Here is a 15,578-nt window from a genome sequence, read left to right on the forward strand (position 1 = left end):
TACTTTCTTGTTGTATATAAAAGTTGAAAAAGTGAGATGAAAGAGAGAAAGTGAAGTGTGGTTTTAACCTTAAGTTAGCATAGCTACGTAGATCGAAGGGTGGTCAGTTATGAACACGTCTCGTCAGAAAAATATAGTTTGTGTATAAAAAGATGCTACATAGACAGTGGTGGAGCCACGATTTTCATTGAGGGGGATCAGAAGTAAACATACGGACTAGTCGAAGGGGATTCAATATCTACTATATATATATAAAAATATATTTTTGACCATGTAAAAATAAAATAAAAATAGTATAATTTTTCATTGAAGGGGGTTCGGATGAACCCCCTAATTACATGGTGGATCCGCCACTGTACATAGACTGAAGGATGGTCAGTTGATGAACGTAATTCGTCAAGTATGATTTTAATCTTAAGCTGGCGTAGCTACGTAGACCGAAGGATGGTCAGTTGATGAATGTAATTCGTCAAGTATGGTTTTAACCTTAAGCTGGCATAGCTACGTAGACTGAAGGATGATCAGTTGATGAACATAAGTCGTCAAGTATGGCTTTATTCTTAAGCTGACGTAGCTACTTAGACTGAAGAATGGTCAGTTGATAAACGTAATTCGTCAAGTATGGTTTTAACCTTAAGCTGACGTAGCTACGTAGACTAAAGGATGATCAGTTGATGAACATAATTCGTCAAGTATGGTTTTATTCTTAAGCTGACGTAGTTACATAGTTTGAAGGATAGTTAGTGCATGAGCATAATTCGCCGAAAAATTATATTTTATATATAAAAAAATACTATTATGTATATAGGCAAAATATTAGTTGTATCGATTTTAATTTATATAAAACTCTTTTCTTTTTAGTCGGTCCATTTTTTTGTTAAATTCAAAACTCCCATTTAAAACAAATAATTATGCTTCATCAAAATTACTAAATTTGACCTATTGTGTAACTAGAACTCTAACTCCATCTCTAACTAATACTAGTATATATATAACTTAAAACTCTTCTACGTCACCCTCAATCAGAGGTCTCGGGTTCGAGCATGGGTACGAAGAAAATCCTGTTGGAAGTGTCACCCTAAAAATAGCCCTACAATACGCGATGGGAATTAGTCCAGGCTCCTATGCAGATATCGAACACTGCTCTTAATCAGAGATTTCGGGTTCGAATCTGGATATGAAGAAAATCCTGTTGAAAGCGTTACTCCAAGAATGAGCCCTATAATATGCGATGCGAATTAGTCGAGGTTCTAATACGAATACCGAACACCGAATGAGAAATCAAAAATACTTAAAACTCTTTTTAACCTTGAGTTAAAGCTAATTACTTTTGCTTCTTTTAACTTCAAACTTTTTAGCCCACAACATATAAAGTAAGAGAAACCAATAAGACAAAAGAATCAAAAGAACATCCTTCATACAATAGAAAACAACAAAGAGTCATTATTTTATGACACAAAAATGTAATTTGCATAAACTTTTTTTTTCCTTTTTTGGCTTTGGGAATTAACTTTTATAAAGATTAATGAGAAAAGACTTCTGAAAGTTGATTACAAACTCAAATTATTGAGACGACTTTATTATACATTTATACTACTTAAAAATGAATTTATTACTATATAAAAAAATATTTATCATCAAACTTTTTTAAAGTGTGATATTTATAATCTTGAAAATTATTAATAGTACATAATTAAACTCTTTTTAACCTTTAGTTAAGTAATTTATTAATTTGCTTCTTTTAACTTGAAATTTTGAGCCCACAACATGTAAAGAGAGAAAAAGCAATAATATAAGACAAGAGAATCAAAAGAAAACAACAAAGAGTCATTATTTCATGACACAAAATATAATTTGCATGAACAATTATTATTATTATTATTATTATTTTCTTTTTTTGACTTTGGAAACTTTTATAAAGAGTAATTATAACTTAGGATATATGACGTTACATGTGACAACACATCTTCCTCACGTGGCCTTTATTATCCTTTTTAACTTTTTTTTACAAAAAAGTAAAAAGTTGAAAAAAAAATTTCTTTCTTTTTTTTATAAAAAAGAATTTCCATTGACCAAAGTTTTGCACTTTTTAATGAATGAGCCTCAAAGTAAACATGAATAAAAGTTATTGTAGCAGCTTTTGAAAAAGATGGTGGAAAATGCACAATTAAACAGCTTTGTTAACAAAGCATTGTCTATTATATATATATATTGCATCTTTAAAAGGAATATATTTCTCTTTTTGGAGTTTCAAATTCTCTATAACAACTTTGTTTGTCCGAATATTTATAACAACGTTGTTTGTCCGAATATTTATTAATTAAAAAAAACAGCTTGGTATATTAAAATTCCTCTTATATACGCGAGGTTTAAGAAAGAATCGGAGTATAAGAGTTTATTGTATATAGTATTATCTTGCGTTTTTGTAAGAGATTGCTTTCACGACTTGAACTCGTGACCTTTGATCATATGACAATAACTTTACCGATTGCTCTAATACACGGATCTTTATTGACTGTTATAGGAAAATACAGTTATAGAAAAACATATATTTTTGGGGGGCTAAAATTAGAAAATATATAATATAAAATAACATGTAAAGTCAATTTTAAAGAACATTTGGTCATTATAGTGAAATTAATGTAATTACTGTTATAAAAAAGTCTGAATGTATATATATACAAATAATCTCTGATTTTTTTTTTTAATTTATAGAGCATCTGAAATAACTAGTGAATTTACTATTTTACTGCACTTTAGTTTGGGTATATCCTTTTATTTTTATTCCTCCTTTTTTCTAAACAAAAATCTAATTAATTTTACCATTAATTTCCATCACACTAACTTACTAACTTATGTTTAACCTCATAGTTTCAATTTTTTAAATAAATTTTCTAATATATGAGAGATCACAAAATTGACCAAGTTGTTCTCTCTAAATAACTAAATAGCAATAATACATAGAGATAAATAATGGAGACTAATAAAATCACTAGGGGTAATAAAGAAAATAACAAAATAACAAAATAACAAAATAACAAAAAGAGAGGTGTACACTTTTTTTCTACAATCTTTTGATAATACTTTATAAAGAAAAAATAATATCTTTTTCCTGTTAGAGATTCCTTTGGCCTAGCTAGGCTGACACACTTTAAATTGGATTACTTTCAAATTGAGAAACTAGCATTATAGAAAAAAAAGAAAAATATCTGAAATATATACCTAAATTTTGACAAAATTTTTTGTAACGCTCTTCAACTTTGCGGGGTCCTAAGAGTTATTTGTTTTTTCAAATTGACCAAAATATTTTTAAAAAATATATTTGATATGTTATATATAGTCCTAACAAAGAAAAAAAATAGTTTTATTCGGTATTAAAAACTATAAAACAACAAACATAAACAATTAAAATTTATCGAGAATCGGGTAGGTTAGATTATGACCAACATTTTAGCCTAGTCCATTTCAACTCAAATAACTTTCGAGTAAAGTAATAACCTGCTCATTCACAAACTCAATTTACTTTAACCCGCCCAAATTCAATCCAACTCATCCATGTGATACCTCTAATTACATATTTGATATAAGTGTATGAAATATTCAGGAAGGGCATGTACAATAATTTATTAATTTGAAGAGTTTGAAGTGATCCAGTTAAACATAATTAGGTATGTATACTTTTATCTTCTCAAATTTCATATGTGGAATTGCATAGGGATTGTTGTTGTTTGTAGGTAGAGATGGATTTAAAATTTAAAATTTATGAATTTTTGTTGTCGTATCAGATAGTGGTGGATTTAGGAGTCAGTGGTCATGGGTGTTTTGAAGTTCACACACACATATTGACGCACAAAGTTTAAGGTTTTGTTATGAAAATCAAAGCACCCTGTTGTACCTTCTTGATTTTCAAGGTGCTTTTATAAGTCTTATACAGCTTCTATACATTTTTTTATATAATTATATTTAATCTGTGTTGGATTGACTAGTGTCGGAGCACCACAAAAGTGCACCTAGGTCTGCCCCTGACATCGGGATAATCTATAAAATAATTGAGTTTACAGTTAAGTATGTATAAATATAGAGTAAAGCATTTGGTACCTCCTGAATTATGATCAAATTTGTTACGACACACTCCAACTCCACAAGGGTCATTTTATCCTCCGAAACTAAATTTTAGCGTATTTTTGTCATCATTTTTAGCTGACGTGATACTTTTGACGTGAATCTCATTTTATGTAATAAAAGTGTCGCGTCAACACAAAAAGGTGACAAAAATATGCTAAAACTGAGTTTGGGGGTAATAGGACCCCTGTGAAGTTGCAGTGTGTTGTAGCAACTTTGGTCATAGTTCAAGGGGGTACTGAATGCTTATCTCATAAATATCTTAAAAGAACTTCTTAATATCTATACATGATCTGGACAAAATTTATTGAGCATAAAAAAGAACAGTCCGATGCATTAAAGCTTTTGCTGTACACAGAGTTTGGAGAAAGATTAAATTATAAAGACCTATTATACGCAATCTTATCTTGAATATCTTCCGGAGGCTGTTTCCGTAGATCATATGCTAGATCCACTTTTGTTTTGAACTACAAGGAAAAAAGAAAAGAAATAGGAATTAGATATAGAAAGTTTCTGTTGTTTAAGAGTAAAATTTATTGCTAATCTTGTTTAATATAAAATTAGTGATTGACTATCAAAAAACCTAATTAGCAATGGGCAATTTATCTTATTTAATTGAGTCTTCTTTTATTAATTATTTATAACCTAATTACCCAAACTTTAATGAGACAATCCAAGAACTAGGTTAATTATATTTTTTCTAGCAGGTACTTTCTACGTAAAAATCTTATATTTCTGATTATTTTATCTATATTCTATACTTCAAAACGAAAGTTAAATTTTATTATATGTTCGCAAAAACATGTAATAACACGTCAGAGGTGGTGTCAATTGTGTCTTAATGAATTTACACAAATCGTAATAAGCATGTGATTTAACTCGGTATCAGTTGACATATATACCTTTTTACTTTGGCCATATATTAGTAGACAATTAAACTTATATAAAGTTGAATAAATAGACACTCACAAGTCACATCCTACAAGTTTAATGCTACTTATGCACATTCAAAGTCGGAGAACATAAATATATATCTATTGAAGCCAAATTAAAGAACACATTTATAATGGAAAGAGACCCCCTCCAACTTCACAGGGGTCCTATTATTCCCCTGAACTCAATTTTATCTTTGTCACCTTTTTATGCTAACGTGAAATCTTTATTACATAAAATGAAGCCCATATCAAAGGTGTCATGTCAGCTAAAAAGATCGATAAAAGGTGCCACGTTAGCTAAAAATGATGGAAAAAATATGCTAAAACTTAGTTTCGGAGGGTAATAAAACCCCCGTGAAGTTGAAGTACGTCGTAGCAAATTTGATCATAATTCAGGAGGTACTAGATACTTAATTCTAATGAAAATGCCAGAATCATGAATAAGTGGTAACAACCATACCAGGTCACTTGGGAGGGATTCGTTTGTACATTTGGTCCTTTTCTCTCTCTTGTTTTGATATATTATACACGATTTCTTTCTGTTTATCACTTATCATTGCTACTGTTATCGTTATATATAGACTTTTTCCGATTTCCGCTCGTTAGCTCGTTACCTATCGTTCCGGGCTATGGCTTGACTTGCTTGCTGGTGGGACAGGTAGGCGCCATCATGACTAGAGAAATCGGATCGTGACAGCTTGTTCAATTTATACAAGTTTAATGCTACTTGTGCGCACTCAAGTTCGGAAAACATAAATACCTCAGACACACACATGGGCGGTTGAGTAGTTGGCTGATTTGATCAGAAAAGTAGTATACCTCCTATCTACCCCATCGTGGTTCTCAATCATTTCATGGCGCCAGACGTGGCTGAACCATCTACGATGGGGGGAGCTAATGTACAAGGAAGAAGCTTAGATAAAAGAATACGTTCTTGCATCGCTTGTTTTGTAGAAAGCTCGACCAGCGAGAAAAAATGTTTGACGAAGCCAAAAAAAGGATGACCCACTTTATTCGCCAAGCGAGTCGAAGGTAGGGCAGTCTTCCTAACTTTAGGTTCAATTGAATAGATAGAAGATCTAGCACCTAAAACCACGTTAAAAGACACATTTATAATAAAATTGCCAGAATCATCGATAAATTGTGAAACCTTAAAAAGGGTTGGTCTTTAATTTTTGTCCAAAAGTTAAAAGAAAATCAAATCAAAGTAACTATTGAATAATAGAAAACTTTGAGTGTGACTTTTATAATTATTATGTGTATGGTATGTTTGTCTCTGTACAAACAAAGGCATATTTATTGTATACACTATGGTACAATTAACCAAAATTTAATGAGACAATCCAAGTCCTTTCATTTTGTCAATTTTCCATCTTATTAATTGTATATTTTGTACCTTCATATCTTTTCAATCTTTTCCATCTTTCTTTCAAATTGGAGGTTTCTCAAGTGTTTTTTTCCTCCTACTAAGTGACAAATGGTTGGGAAAAAAATTGTCTCAATGTGTTTGGATTGATATGTACTCCGAGGAATTTTAATAGTTCAGTTGGTTGATTATCTGAACCCACTTTATTGCTGAGGGTCACGCGAAATGATTATATTGTCAATTGAAAAAACGAGATAAGCATCCAATAATCCTCCGAACTATGACCAAAGTTGCTACGACACACTCCAACTTTACAGAGGCTCTATTACCCCCGAACTCAATTTTAACGTATTTTTGTCATTCTCCTTTTGTGCTGAGGTATCACCTTTATTACAAAATGAGACCCATATCAAAGGTGTCACACCAGCTATAAAGGTTGACAAAAGGTGCCACATCGGCTAAAAAGGATTACAAAAATACGCTACAATTTAGTTCTGGGGGTAGACCCCGTGAAGTTGGACTATATCGTAGCAAATTTGGTCATAGTTCAGGGGGTACTAGATGCTTTACTCGAAAAAAAATTGTTATTATCAAAATATAATGAGATAAGCATCTGGTACCTCCTCGAAATATGACCAAAGTTGCTATGACGCACTCCAACTTCACAAGGGTCCTATTACCCCCTGAACTCAATTAATTTTAGCGTATTTTTCTCACTCTTTTGTGCTGACGTGATACCTTTATTATATAAAATGGGGGTCCACATCAAAGATGACAAGTCAGCTAAAAAGGTCGACAAAAAATGCAACGCCAGCTAAAAAGAATTATAAAAATACACTAAAATTTAGTTCGAGAGGGTAAGAGGATCGCCGAGAAGTTAAATTGCATCGTAACAAATTTTGGTCAGGAGATACTAGATGTTTTACTTGAGTATAATCTACTATCTTTCATAAGCTATAAGGATAAACATTAAATAAAATATATTAAAATTTTATTAAATGAAAATAAGGTCTTTTATGAAGGTACATTAATTACAGGGACAAAAGGGTGGTTACTAGCTTTGGACCATACAATACACACATATATTCATTAGTCATATATATAGTCTGTAATTTCTACAATTCTATATTATCTCTTTTTTCCTAGTAGTAAATAAAAGTAAGAATAAAATCTTACATTAAAAAGAAGAAAAAGACAACAATAAGAAGACAAATAATAATCTTCAAATATGAAACATCCCATGCTATTGTATAAGAGTTTATTGCAGAATATATTTGTTGAGAAAGACATATGTTTCTATTTTGTGTTCGTCTCTTTGATGCCAACAAAAAAATACAAGACAAAATGCCACTAATTTCAGTGCAATACAAGATGCCATTACTATGCAATAAAATTATTGAGTTGTATATACAACATGTTTAATTCATATTCCTATCAGAAAATCGCTAATTTATGATGGAATTTTCAACTGTTTCATCCAAAAATTGGGGGAAAATGCTCTATTTCCACCTTGAATTATACGCGAAAAAGTTGAGATACACCCGAACTTTAGAAGGGTTTTATTACCCATCTGGACTAATCCAAAACACATTTTTGACAACCTTAGTGCCTACGTAGTGTGCCTACGTGGACCCTTCAGTGTGTTATGCCACGTAGGTACTAAGGTCGTCAAAAATACAGTTTTAATTAGTCCAGGGGTAATAGGACCCTCCTAAAGTTCGAATGTGTCTCAGCGTTTTCGTGTATAGTTCAAGGTGGAAATAGAACATTTTCTCTAAATCTGGCTTGTCGGTAATGTTTCGACAACTTTCTATCCAAAATTCCTTACCTATGAGCCAGATGAGATGTTTGTAAAAAATTAGCGATTTTTTAATTGTGTAAAAGATGCTATTACTATGCCATAAATTTATTGAGTTGCATATACAACATGTTTAATTCATATCATTATCAGAAAATCGCTAATTTATGATGAAATTTTCAATTGTTCCATAAAAATTTGACTTGTCGGTAATGTTTTGTCAACTTTCTATCCAAGATTCCTTATCTACGAGCCAGATGACATAAAATTATTGAGTTGCATATACCTATAAATAATTAGCAATTTTTTGATTGTGTATATGAAAAGTGTATTTCTACCAGAAAATCGCTAATTTCTTGACAAATGTTTCATCCAAATTTGGCTCATGGTGATGTTTTGATGACTTATCCAACAAAGTTTCTTATCAACAAGCCAAATTTTGACGATATGTCTATAAAAAATTAGCAATTTTCTGATAGGGCATGCAAATGATTTGATTGTGTATATGGAACGTGTTCAATCCACATCTCTATAAGAAAATCTCTAATCTCCGACAGACGTTTCAGCGAAATTTGGCTCAGCGGTGACGTTTTGATGACTTATTCCAATAAAATTTCTTATCAATGAGTCAAATTTTGACAATACATCTGTAAAAAATTAGCAATTTTCTTATAGGGCATGCAAGATGCTATTGGCTTGTCGGTAATGTTTCGACAACTTTCCATCCAAGATTCCTTACCTACTAGCCAGACGAGACGTCCGTCAAAGATTAGCGAATTTTCGATTGTGTATATGAAAGATGTTCAATTCACATCTCTACCAGAAAATCGCTAATTTCCGACAGGTGCTTCATCGAAATTTGGCTCAGCGGTGACGTTTTGATGACTTCTTCCAACAAAATTTCTTACGGACGAGCCAAATTTTGACAATACATCTGTAAAAAATTTGCGATTTTCTAATAGAGATGTGCAAAACATTTTAAAACACAAGTACAAATTAAATAGCGATGTCAAAACAAGTTGCCTAGTGATTTTTTTTTTTACAAATTTGATAAGGAGTGTGTGTATATGGGCTAAAAGCCCAATTTGAAATATTTGGTTCATGGGCTAAATAGTAGCCCTATCCACTCATCTCTTCCACATAAAGTGAATGAATTTGGTATAATCTCAAACAATTTATTAGTTTCAACACTTCAATTTTCAATATGGAATTGTTTATTTGAAACAATCAAATATTATTTGAAAAAAATATAGAGAAAATGCACTATTTTCACCCTGAATTATAAACGAAATTGCTGAGACACACTCCAACTTAAAAGGATCCTATTACCTCCCTGGATTAATTAAAACCTTATTTTTGACAACCTTAGTGCCTACGGGCCGACCAGGGATACTTGCTAGCAAATTATATCATGTCATGTCCTATGTCCGGCAAGGTAAAGAATGGCTTAGCTGATCGGGCCGAGATGAGACTCCATGCGCTCACATGGTCGGTCCAAGTACGTGTACGTTTGCTTTTAAAAAAAGAACAGGCAAAACAATAACAAATAGAAAACAACACCGTAATGGTAACATAATGTGAGGATTCATAATATATTTGTGTTTCGTGTCTGAGAAAAATGAGTTCAATTGAACTCGTTGTTAATGGAAAACAAAAAATAAGGTTAGTATGGAAATCTAGTATGCATACAGCTCGAACCAATTTTTCACGAGAATTTACCTGCTGATGGAACACAGTGCCCGGAGTCCAGACGTGGCGTCATGTTCTTCATATATTCAATACCACTGATTCATTACGTCCAACTATATTGAAACATCTTTTTCTTGCAATTGTACGTTGGTGTGTTAGTCCACATACAAGTTGATTGTGAGACTGAGTTACTCGATCACGCCAGAAATCTTCCTGGGAAGGCAATGGCGTGACCTACGCTATACTTTTCGAGACCCCTTTATCCTTTACTTCTCCGCAGTTTAAACGCCACTTAGAAGGTGTTGGGAAGCAAATCAATCCCACATGGTAGAGATAGAGGAGGCATGTCCAATATTTAAAGTGTCATCAAACTCCATTAGTATAAGGCTTTTTGGGAGGTGCCAAAAAACAAATCCGTGAGGGGTTGGTCCAGAGGGGACAAATATCATATTAGTGCGGAGATTGAGTGAAGTTACACGCGGTCCCAAAAAGTGGTATCAGAGCCCAGGTTTGGGTGTGTCGAAATAGTGGACTGCGTGAAGTTCCCGATGTGACAACAAGACTGGAGATCCGCAAGTGGTGCCTTGTGTCGAAAGTCTTTCTGGCGAGTGGTGGTCAGGCGGCATGTCCCGTTGGGTGATAGTGGCAGTACGAGCGGCGTGTCCCCTTCAAATGTATGGATTATCGCTGAAGGGGAGGTCACAAGTGGTGTGGTCTTGGTCCAAAGCAGACATATCATGCTACATTCAGTTCTTCTTTCCTTGTAAATGTATTAGTCTTTATGTTCAATAAAATGCCTTCTTTTTGCAAAAGGAAAGGGAAAAATTGAGGGGAAGTAGCTTCATAAATTTATATTACTCAAGTAATGATTTAGGCTGAAATTATTACTACTACAGATTATATAGCAACGAGTGATAAAAGTTGGGCTACTGTCTGTACAAACAATTCCGGCTGAGTCTCAAATTTAGAAAAAGAAAAAAAAATGATGTCTTTATTCATAAAGTAACATATACTATGGAAAAAATCACAATTTATGAAAGATGAGGGCTTATATTTGCATCACCGGCGACATATTAGACTTGAATCCTGCAATTTCCAAAAAATGAATGGATTAAGGTTAAGAGCTTTAAGGATGAAACGTAATGTTATGAGGGATAAAGATTAAGTTGAATACCTGCAAGTTACACACTAATATCTTTTCATTCTCGTAGCAATTCTGTGTTCAAATTTTACAACCATCCTCGAAAACCATATTGGATAGTGAGTTGACAACATTATGTATATTATGGACAGTCCAATAACCAGACCACAACCGAAACCCATGAGAACCGCTTGCCAACTGATCAAATCTCCTTCTTCTTCTTCTTTTTCTTCTTCATCATCTAGCGGTACCCCATCATCGCCACCACAATCTTTTGATAGTGGAAATCCACGTAACCCATCATTCCCTTGGTATGAACTGTTCTCAAACGTATCAAATTGTTTTCCTTTAGGAATGCATCCGACCAGATGATTGTGAGAGAGATTTAAGACTGCAAGAAATGTGAGAGATGCAAGTTGTTGTGGAATTTCACCGCCTATTTTGTTGGATGAGAGATCCAACGATTCAAGTACGGATAATTGGTGGAATGATGCTGGTATATGACCTTCCAAGCCATTATGAGACAGGTTCAGTGTACGGAGTCCAACGAGATCTCCAATAATGCTTGGAATATGACCTTCAAATCTATTCCATGAGAGATTGATAATTATGTATGTGGACAAAACTCGAGGAAGTTCAAGATCCAGACCCTTTGTTGTCACTATCAAAGAAAATGGGTCAACGGCAGTATTTGTATGTGCAACATACTCTCGGGTTCCATTGTTCTCACCAATGATTTTCATGGCTTGAAAATTCTCGAAAAGGCTCACAGGTAAATCACCACTAAATTCATTGAATGAGAGCTCTATTACTCGAATTTTAGCAAAAAAGTTGTCTGTCCTTAAATCACTTATAAAGCCGTGCAACTTATTTGATCTCAAGCTTAAAATCTTCAAATCAGGAAGGCCTCCCAACCAAATTGGAAATGTGTCATTCAACTCATTGTTGCCTAAATCAAGGAATTCCAAATTTCTGCAATTGATCAACGATGGCGGAACTTTCCCCTGTAGCTTATTCCCATGCAATTTAATGATTTTAAATTGGTTTCCTATACTAAAAGTTGTATTAATCGTCCAACTAAGACAATTATTGCTTAAATCCAGACGCGAAACTCTGCTCATCTGACCTAAACATTGTGGGATTGTTCCCTCCAAATTATTACTTCCCAAATTTAGCAATCCCAGTGTTTTTAGATTGCAGACGGTTGAAGGAATCTGTCCGCTGAAATTATTTTGGGAAAGAATAAGAAATTGTAGGTACTGCAGGTCTAGGAGCGACTTTGGAATAGGACCTTGCAACTGATTTTGTTTTACAGAAACGAAATACACTTTATTATTGGACTTGAACTCGTGAATTTTGCCACTGAAAGAGTTATTGCTCAAGTCTAAATGCATTAGTGATGGGAGGGAGAATATCCAGGAAGGTATAGTCCCATTCAAGTAGTTCGATGACAAGATGAGTAATTGTAGGTCTTGGAGCCCACTTACGTTGGATGGAATTGGACCAGTTAGGGAATTGAAAGAAATATCTAAAGATTCAAGCTGCGTCCAGCTTCTGTTAAAGGATAAGCCTTCAAGTTGGCCATCGAAGTTGTTATTATCAAGGTACAACAACTCAATGTTGGTGAGATTCCACAGAGGTTTAGGAATGGGCCCTGAGAGATTGGCAGAACTCAAATCCAAGTAGGTCAATGAAGTTAGATGGCTAAATGATTCAGGTATCCTACCAGTAAAATTCACACCGCTGAGATATAACTTCACGAGTGATGCACTGCTATTCCATATGGACATGGGGAACCTAACAGTGAGCTGGGGATTGTCTGATAAAGAAAGGTATTCCAAGTTGGAAAGGTGGAAAACACTTTCGGGCAATACCCCACATAACTGTATGTCTTGAAGCCGTAGAGTTGTTAAATAAGAAGAGAAATTTAGAGGAATGGTGGAAGAGATGTTCACAGAGTCAAGGTGAAGCACTCTTAATTGGGTCAAGTTCTTAAGTAAAAGTTCAAAATTGTAAGGCTCAAGTCTAAGCCTATACGATTTATCAGTCGATATACTAAGAACTTGTAATTTAGAAAGGTGAGAGATTTCTGCTGGGATTACACCTGTAAAACTTGAATACAACACGTTAAGATGCGTCAAGCTAGATAACTCACCGAATTTAGCTGAAATGAGCGACCCGGAAAAATCATTATAAGACAAATCCAGCCGTTTGAGACCGGAGAGCTGAAACAGGCTACTGTTGGTATGAAATTTGCCTTGAAGTCCTTTGCAAAAGAGGTCAAGCTCAATTACTTGTCCCGTCGTCTCGTCACAATGAACTCCATTCCATGAGCAACAATCTGTGCTCTTGTTCCATGAAAGAGTTGTATCCTCATAACAGGAACCTGATGAAGCATTAGGATTAATGGTAAACATATGCTCGAATTGTAGAAGGGCTAGAGCTTGATGTTTGGGGCACAAATGAGGTAAGGATGAGGAGAAAGCAAGTTGACAGAGAAAGGTATATAGCATTAAAAACAGTACAATTTTTACAGAACCCATTGCTGCACTAAAATGATCAAAACTAATTAAGTTGGTAGAGATCGAAGAAATCAAGAAATGTTTGCTTTGTGTCTCTATTCAATAATTTTGATGAGGTATATATAGCAAAAATTAAGCAAAGAAAAAATCTACTACTACATGTTGCTGTGGAGTAATCAAATTCCAAGAAGATCACCTAGTCACTTTCAATCAAATTTAAGTTGGCAATTACATAATTGATTATTCGGTTGAAAACGTCACAATTCCAAGTCTCTGCAAGTAGTGTTGCTCGGATTCGTCAAAAATGTCAATGGGTGCGTGTCGGATTTGCCCAAAATAATGTATTTTTGAAGAATCTGACACGGGTGCGGCATCAAAAGTGAAAAGTCCGCGCACATAGGTCCAGACCAAATTATTACGCACTATTAAGCTTATTTATCATATAGTACTATCCTAAATAATGCAGAAAAATTCACTTTAATTATGATCTCTAACACAAGGAAATAATTATTTGATCAATATAAATTCTTATAGGAAAACGAAACACGAAGGGAAGCCTTGGAAATGATCGAGCCATGGAAGCAGTTATTAATGCTTGCATTATATTAGATTGCCTACATCACGTTTTTTGGGGTGGGGACTTTCTCTGCTAACACAAGAATTGAAAAAGAAAAACACCTCTAATTTGATGGAATCAATTTTCCAAGAACGTGTTTAGAACTTGGAAGGGAGACTTTCTTTGGACCCTACGAGATTGTCTGTTTCTCAAAAGGAGAAAGACAAGTGTTATGCTTGGTGCAAATTTTTTAGATTTAGAATTTTTATTTTAAGTAAAAGATCCATAAAAACAACTTTTGACGGAAAAACAATTAAATTGCTTGTATGAATCTCTAAGTAAAACAGTTATAGATGAGTGACTTTGAAGTAAAAGATAAAGTTAAGTGACTTTCTAAGATAAAAGTCAGTGACCATTGGACTATTAACTCCGATTTTGTTTTTTAGAGGGGAGAGAAAGACTCTGACGAAGACATTCAAATCAAGAATTGGAAAAAAGAAAAACCTCTGAGTTTGATGGAATCAATTTTCCACGAAATGCACCCTACAAACGGAAGACAATTCATGACTCAAGACATATTGACCTGTTGTTCATATATTTAACAGATTCATTTGTTAATAGAACTTTATTGAAGGGAAGAAAGGCTAAGGTTTACAATATAATCTGAAAAGCATAAAACTAACTAAAACAAGAGTAGGCTATATATACATAGCCAATAACCTAAAGGTCCATAAACTAAAGGCCCAATAACATATGGGCTAACATCCCCCCTCAAACTCACAATGCAACAGCAATAAGCATTGAGAGTTTGTCACACAAAAAACGAAATCGAGATGCCGACTGAGCCTTCGTAAAAAGGTCAGCAATCTGCAAAGACGATGGAACAAAAGGAAGCGATATGGTCCCGAGCTGTAAATGATGACGGGTGAAGTGACAATCAATCTCAATGTGCTTCGTACGCTCATGGAAGACAGAATTCTTTGCAATTTGTACCGCACTTTTGTTATCACAATGCAGGGGAGTAGGCATAGAAATGTGAACCCCCATATCTGCAAGAAGCCAACGTAACCAAATAATCTCACATGTAGTCACAGCCATAGCACGATACTCAGCCTCCGTGGAAGATCTAGAGACAACATCTTGTTTCTTGCTCTTCCACGAGATTAAAGAGTCTCCAAGAAACACACAAAAACCAGTGGTGGATTTACGATCATTGCGATCTCCATCCCAATCAGCATCACTATAGGCTCGCAACTCGAGAGATGACGTCGAGGGAAACAAGAGATTCTGAAACTGAGTGCCACGAAGATACCTTAGAATACGAAGTACAGCTCCCCAGTGCACAGAAGTAGGAGCAGTAACAAACTGGCTAACAACATGAACTGCATGTGCTATATCTGGACGAGTAACCGTAAGGTAAACCAAACTACCCACAATAGTCCGATAAAG

At 34.2% G+C, this 15,578-nt stretch overlaps 1 protein-coding gene across 1 annotated transcript; it reads right to left on the reverse strand.

The window, feature by feature from the left end:
* Positions 1-10,735: 10,735 nt before the first annotated feature.
* Positions 10,736-13,678, reverse strand: LOC107838783 (receptor-like protein Cf-9). Its single transcript, XM_016681980.2, has 2 exons — positions 11,085-13,678; positions 10,736-10,996 (listed from the first exon to the last, which is right to left on the reverse strand). Exon 1 carries the CDS (start codon positions 13,592-13,594, stop codon positions 11,099-11,101), a length of 2,496 nt encoding a protein of 831 aa, XP_016537466.2. The 5' UTR covers positions 13,595-13,678; the 3' UTR covers positions 10,736-10,996; positions 11,085-11,098.
* Positions 13,679-15,578: the final 1,900 nt, after the last annotated feature.

Source organism: Capsicum annuum, chromosome 8 (genome assembly GCF_002878395.1).
Source record: "Capsicum annuum cultivar UCD-10X-F1 chromosome 8, UCD10Xv1.1, whole genome shotgun sequence".
Taxonomy (NCBI): Eukaryota; Viridiplantae; Streptophyta; class Magnoliopsida; order Solanales; family Solanaceae; genus Capsicum; species Capsicum annuum.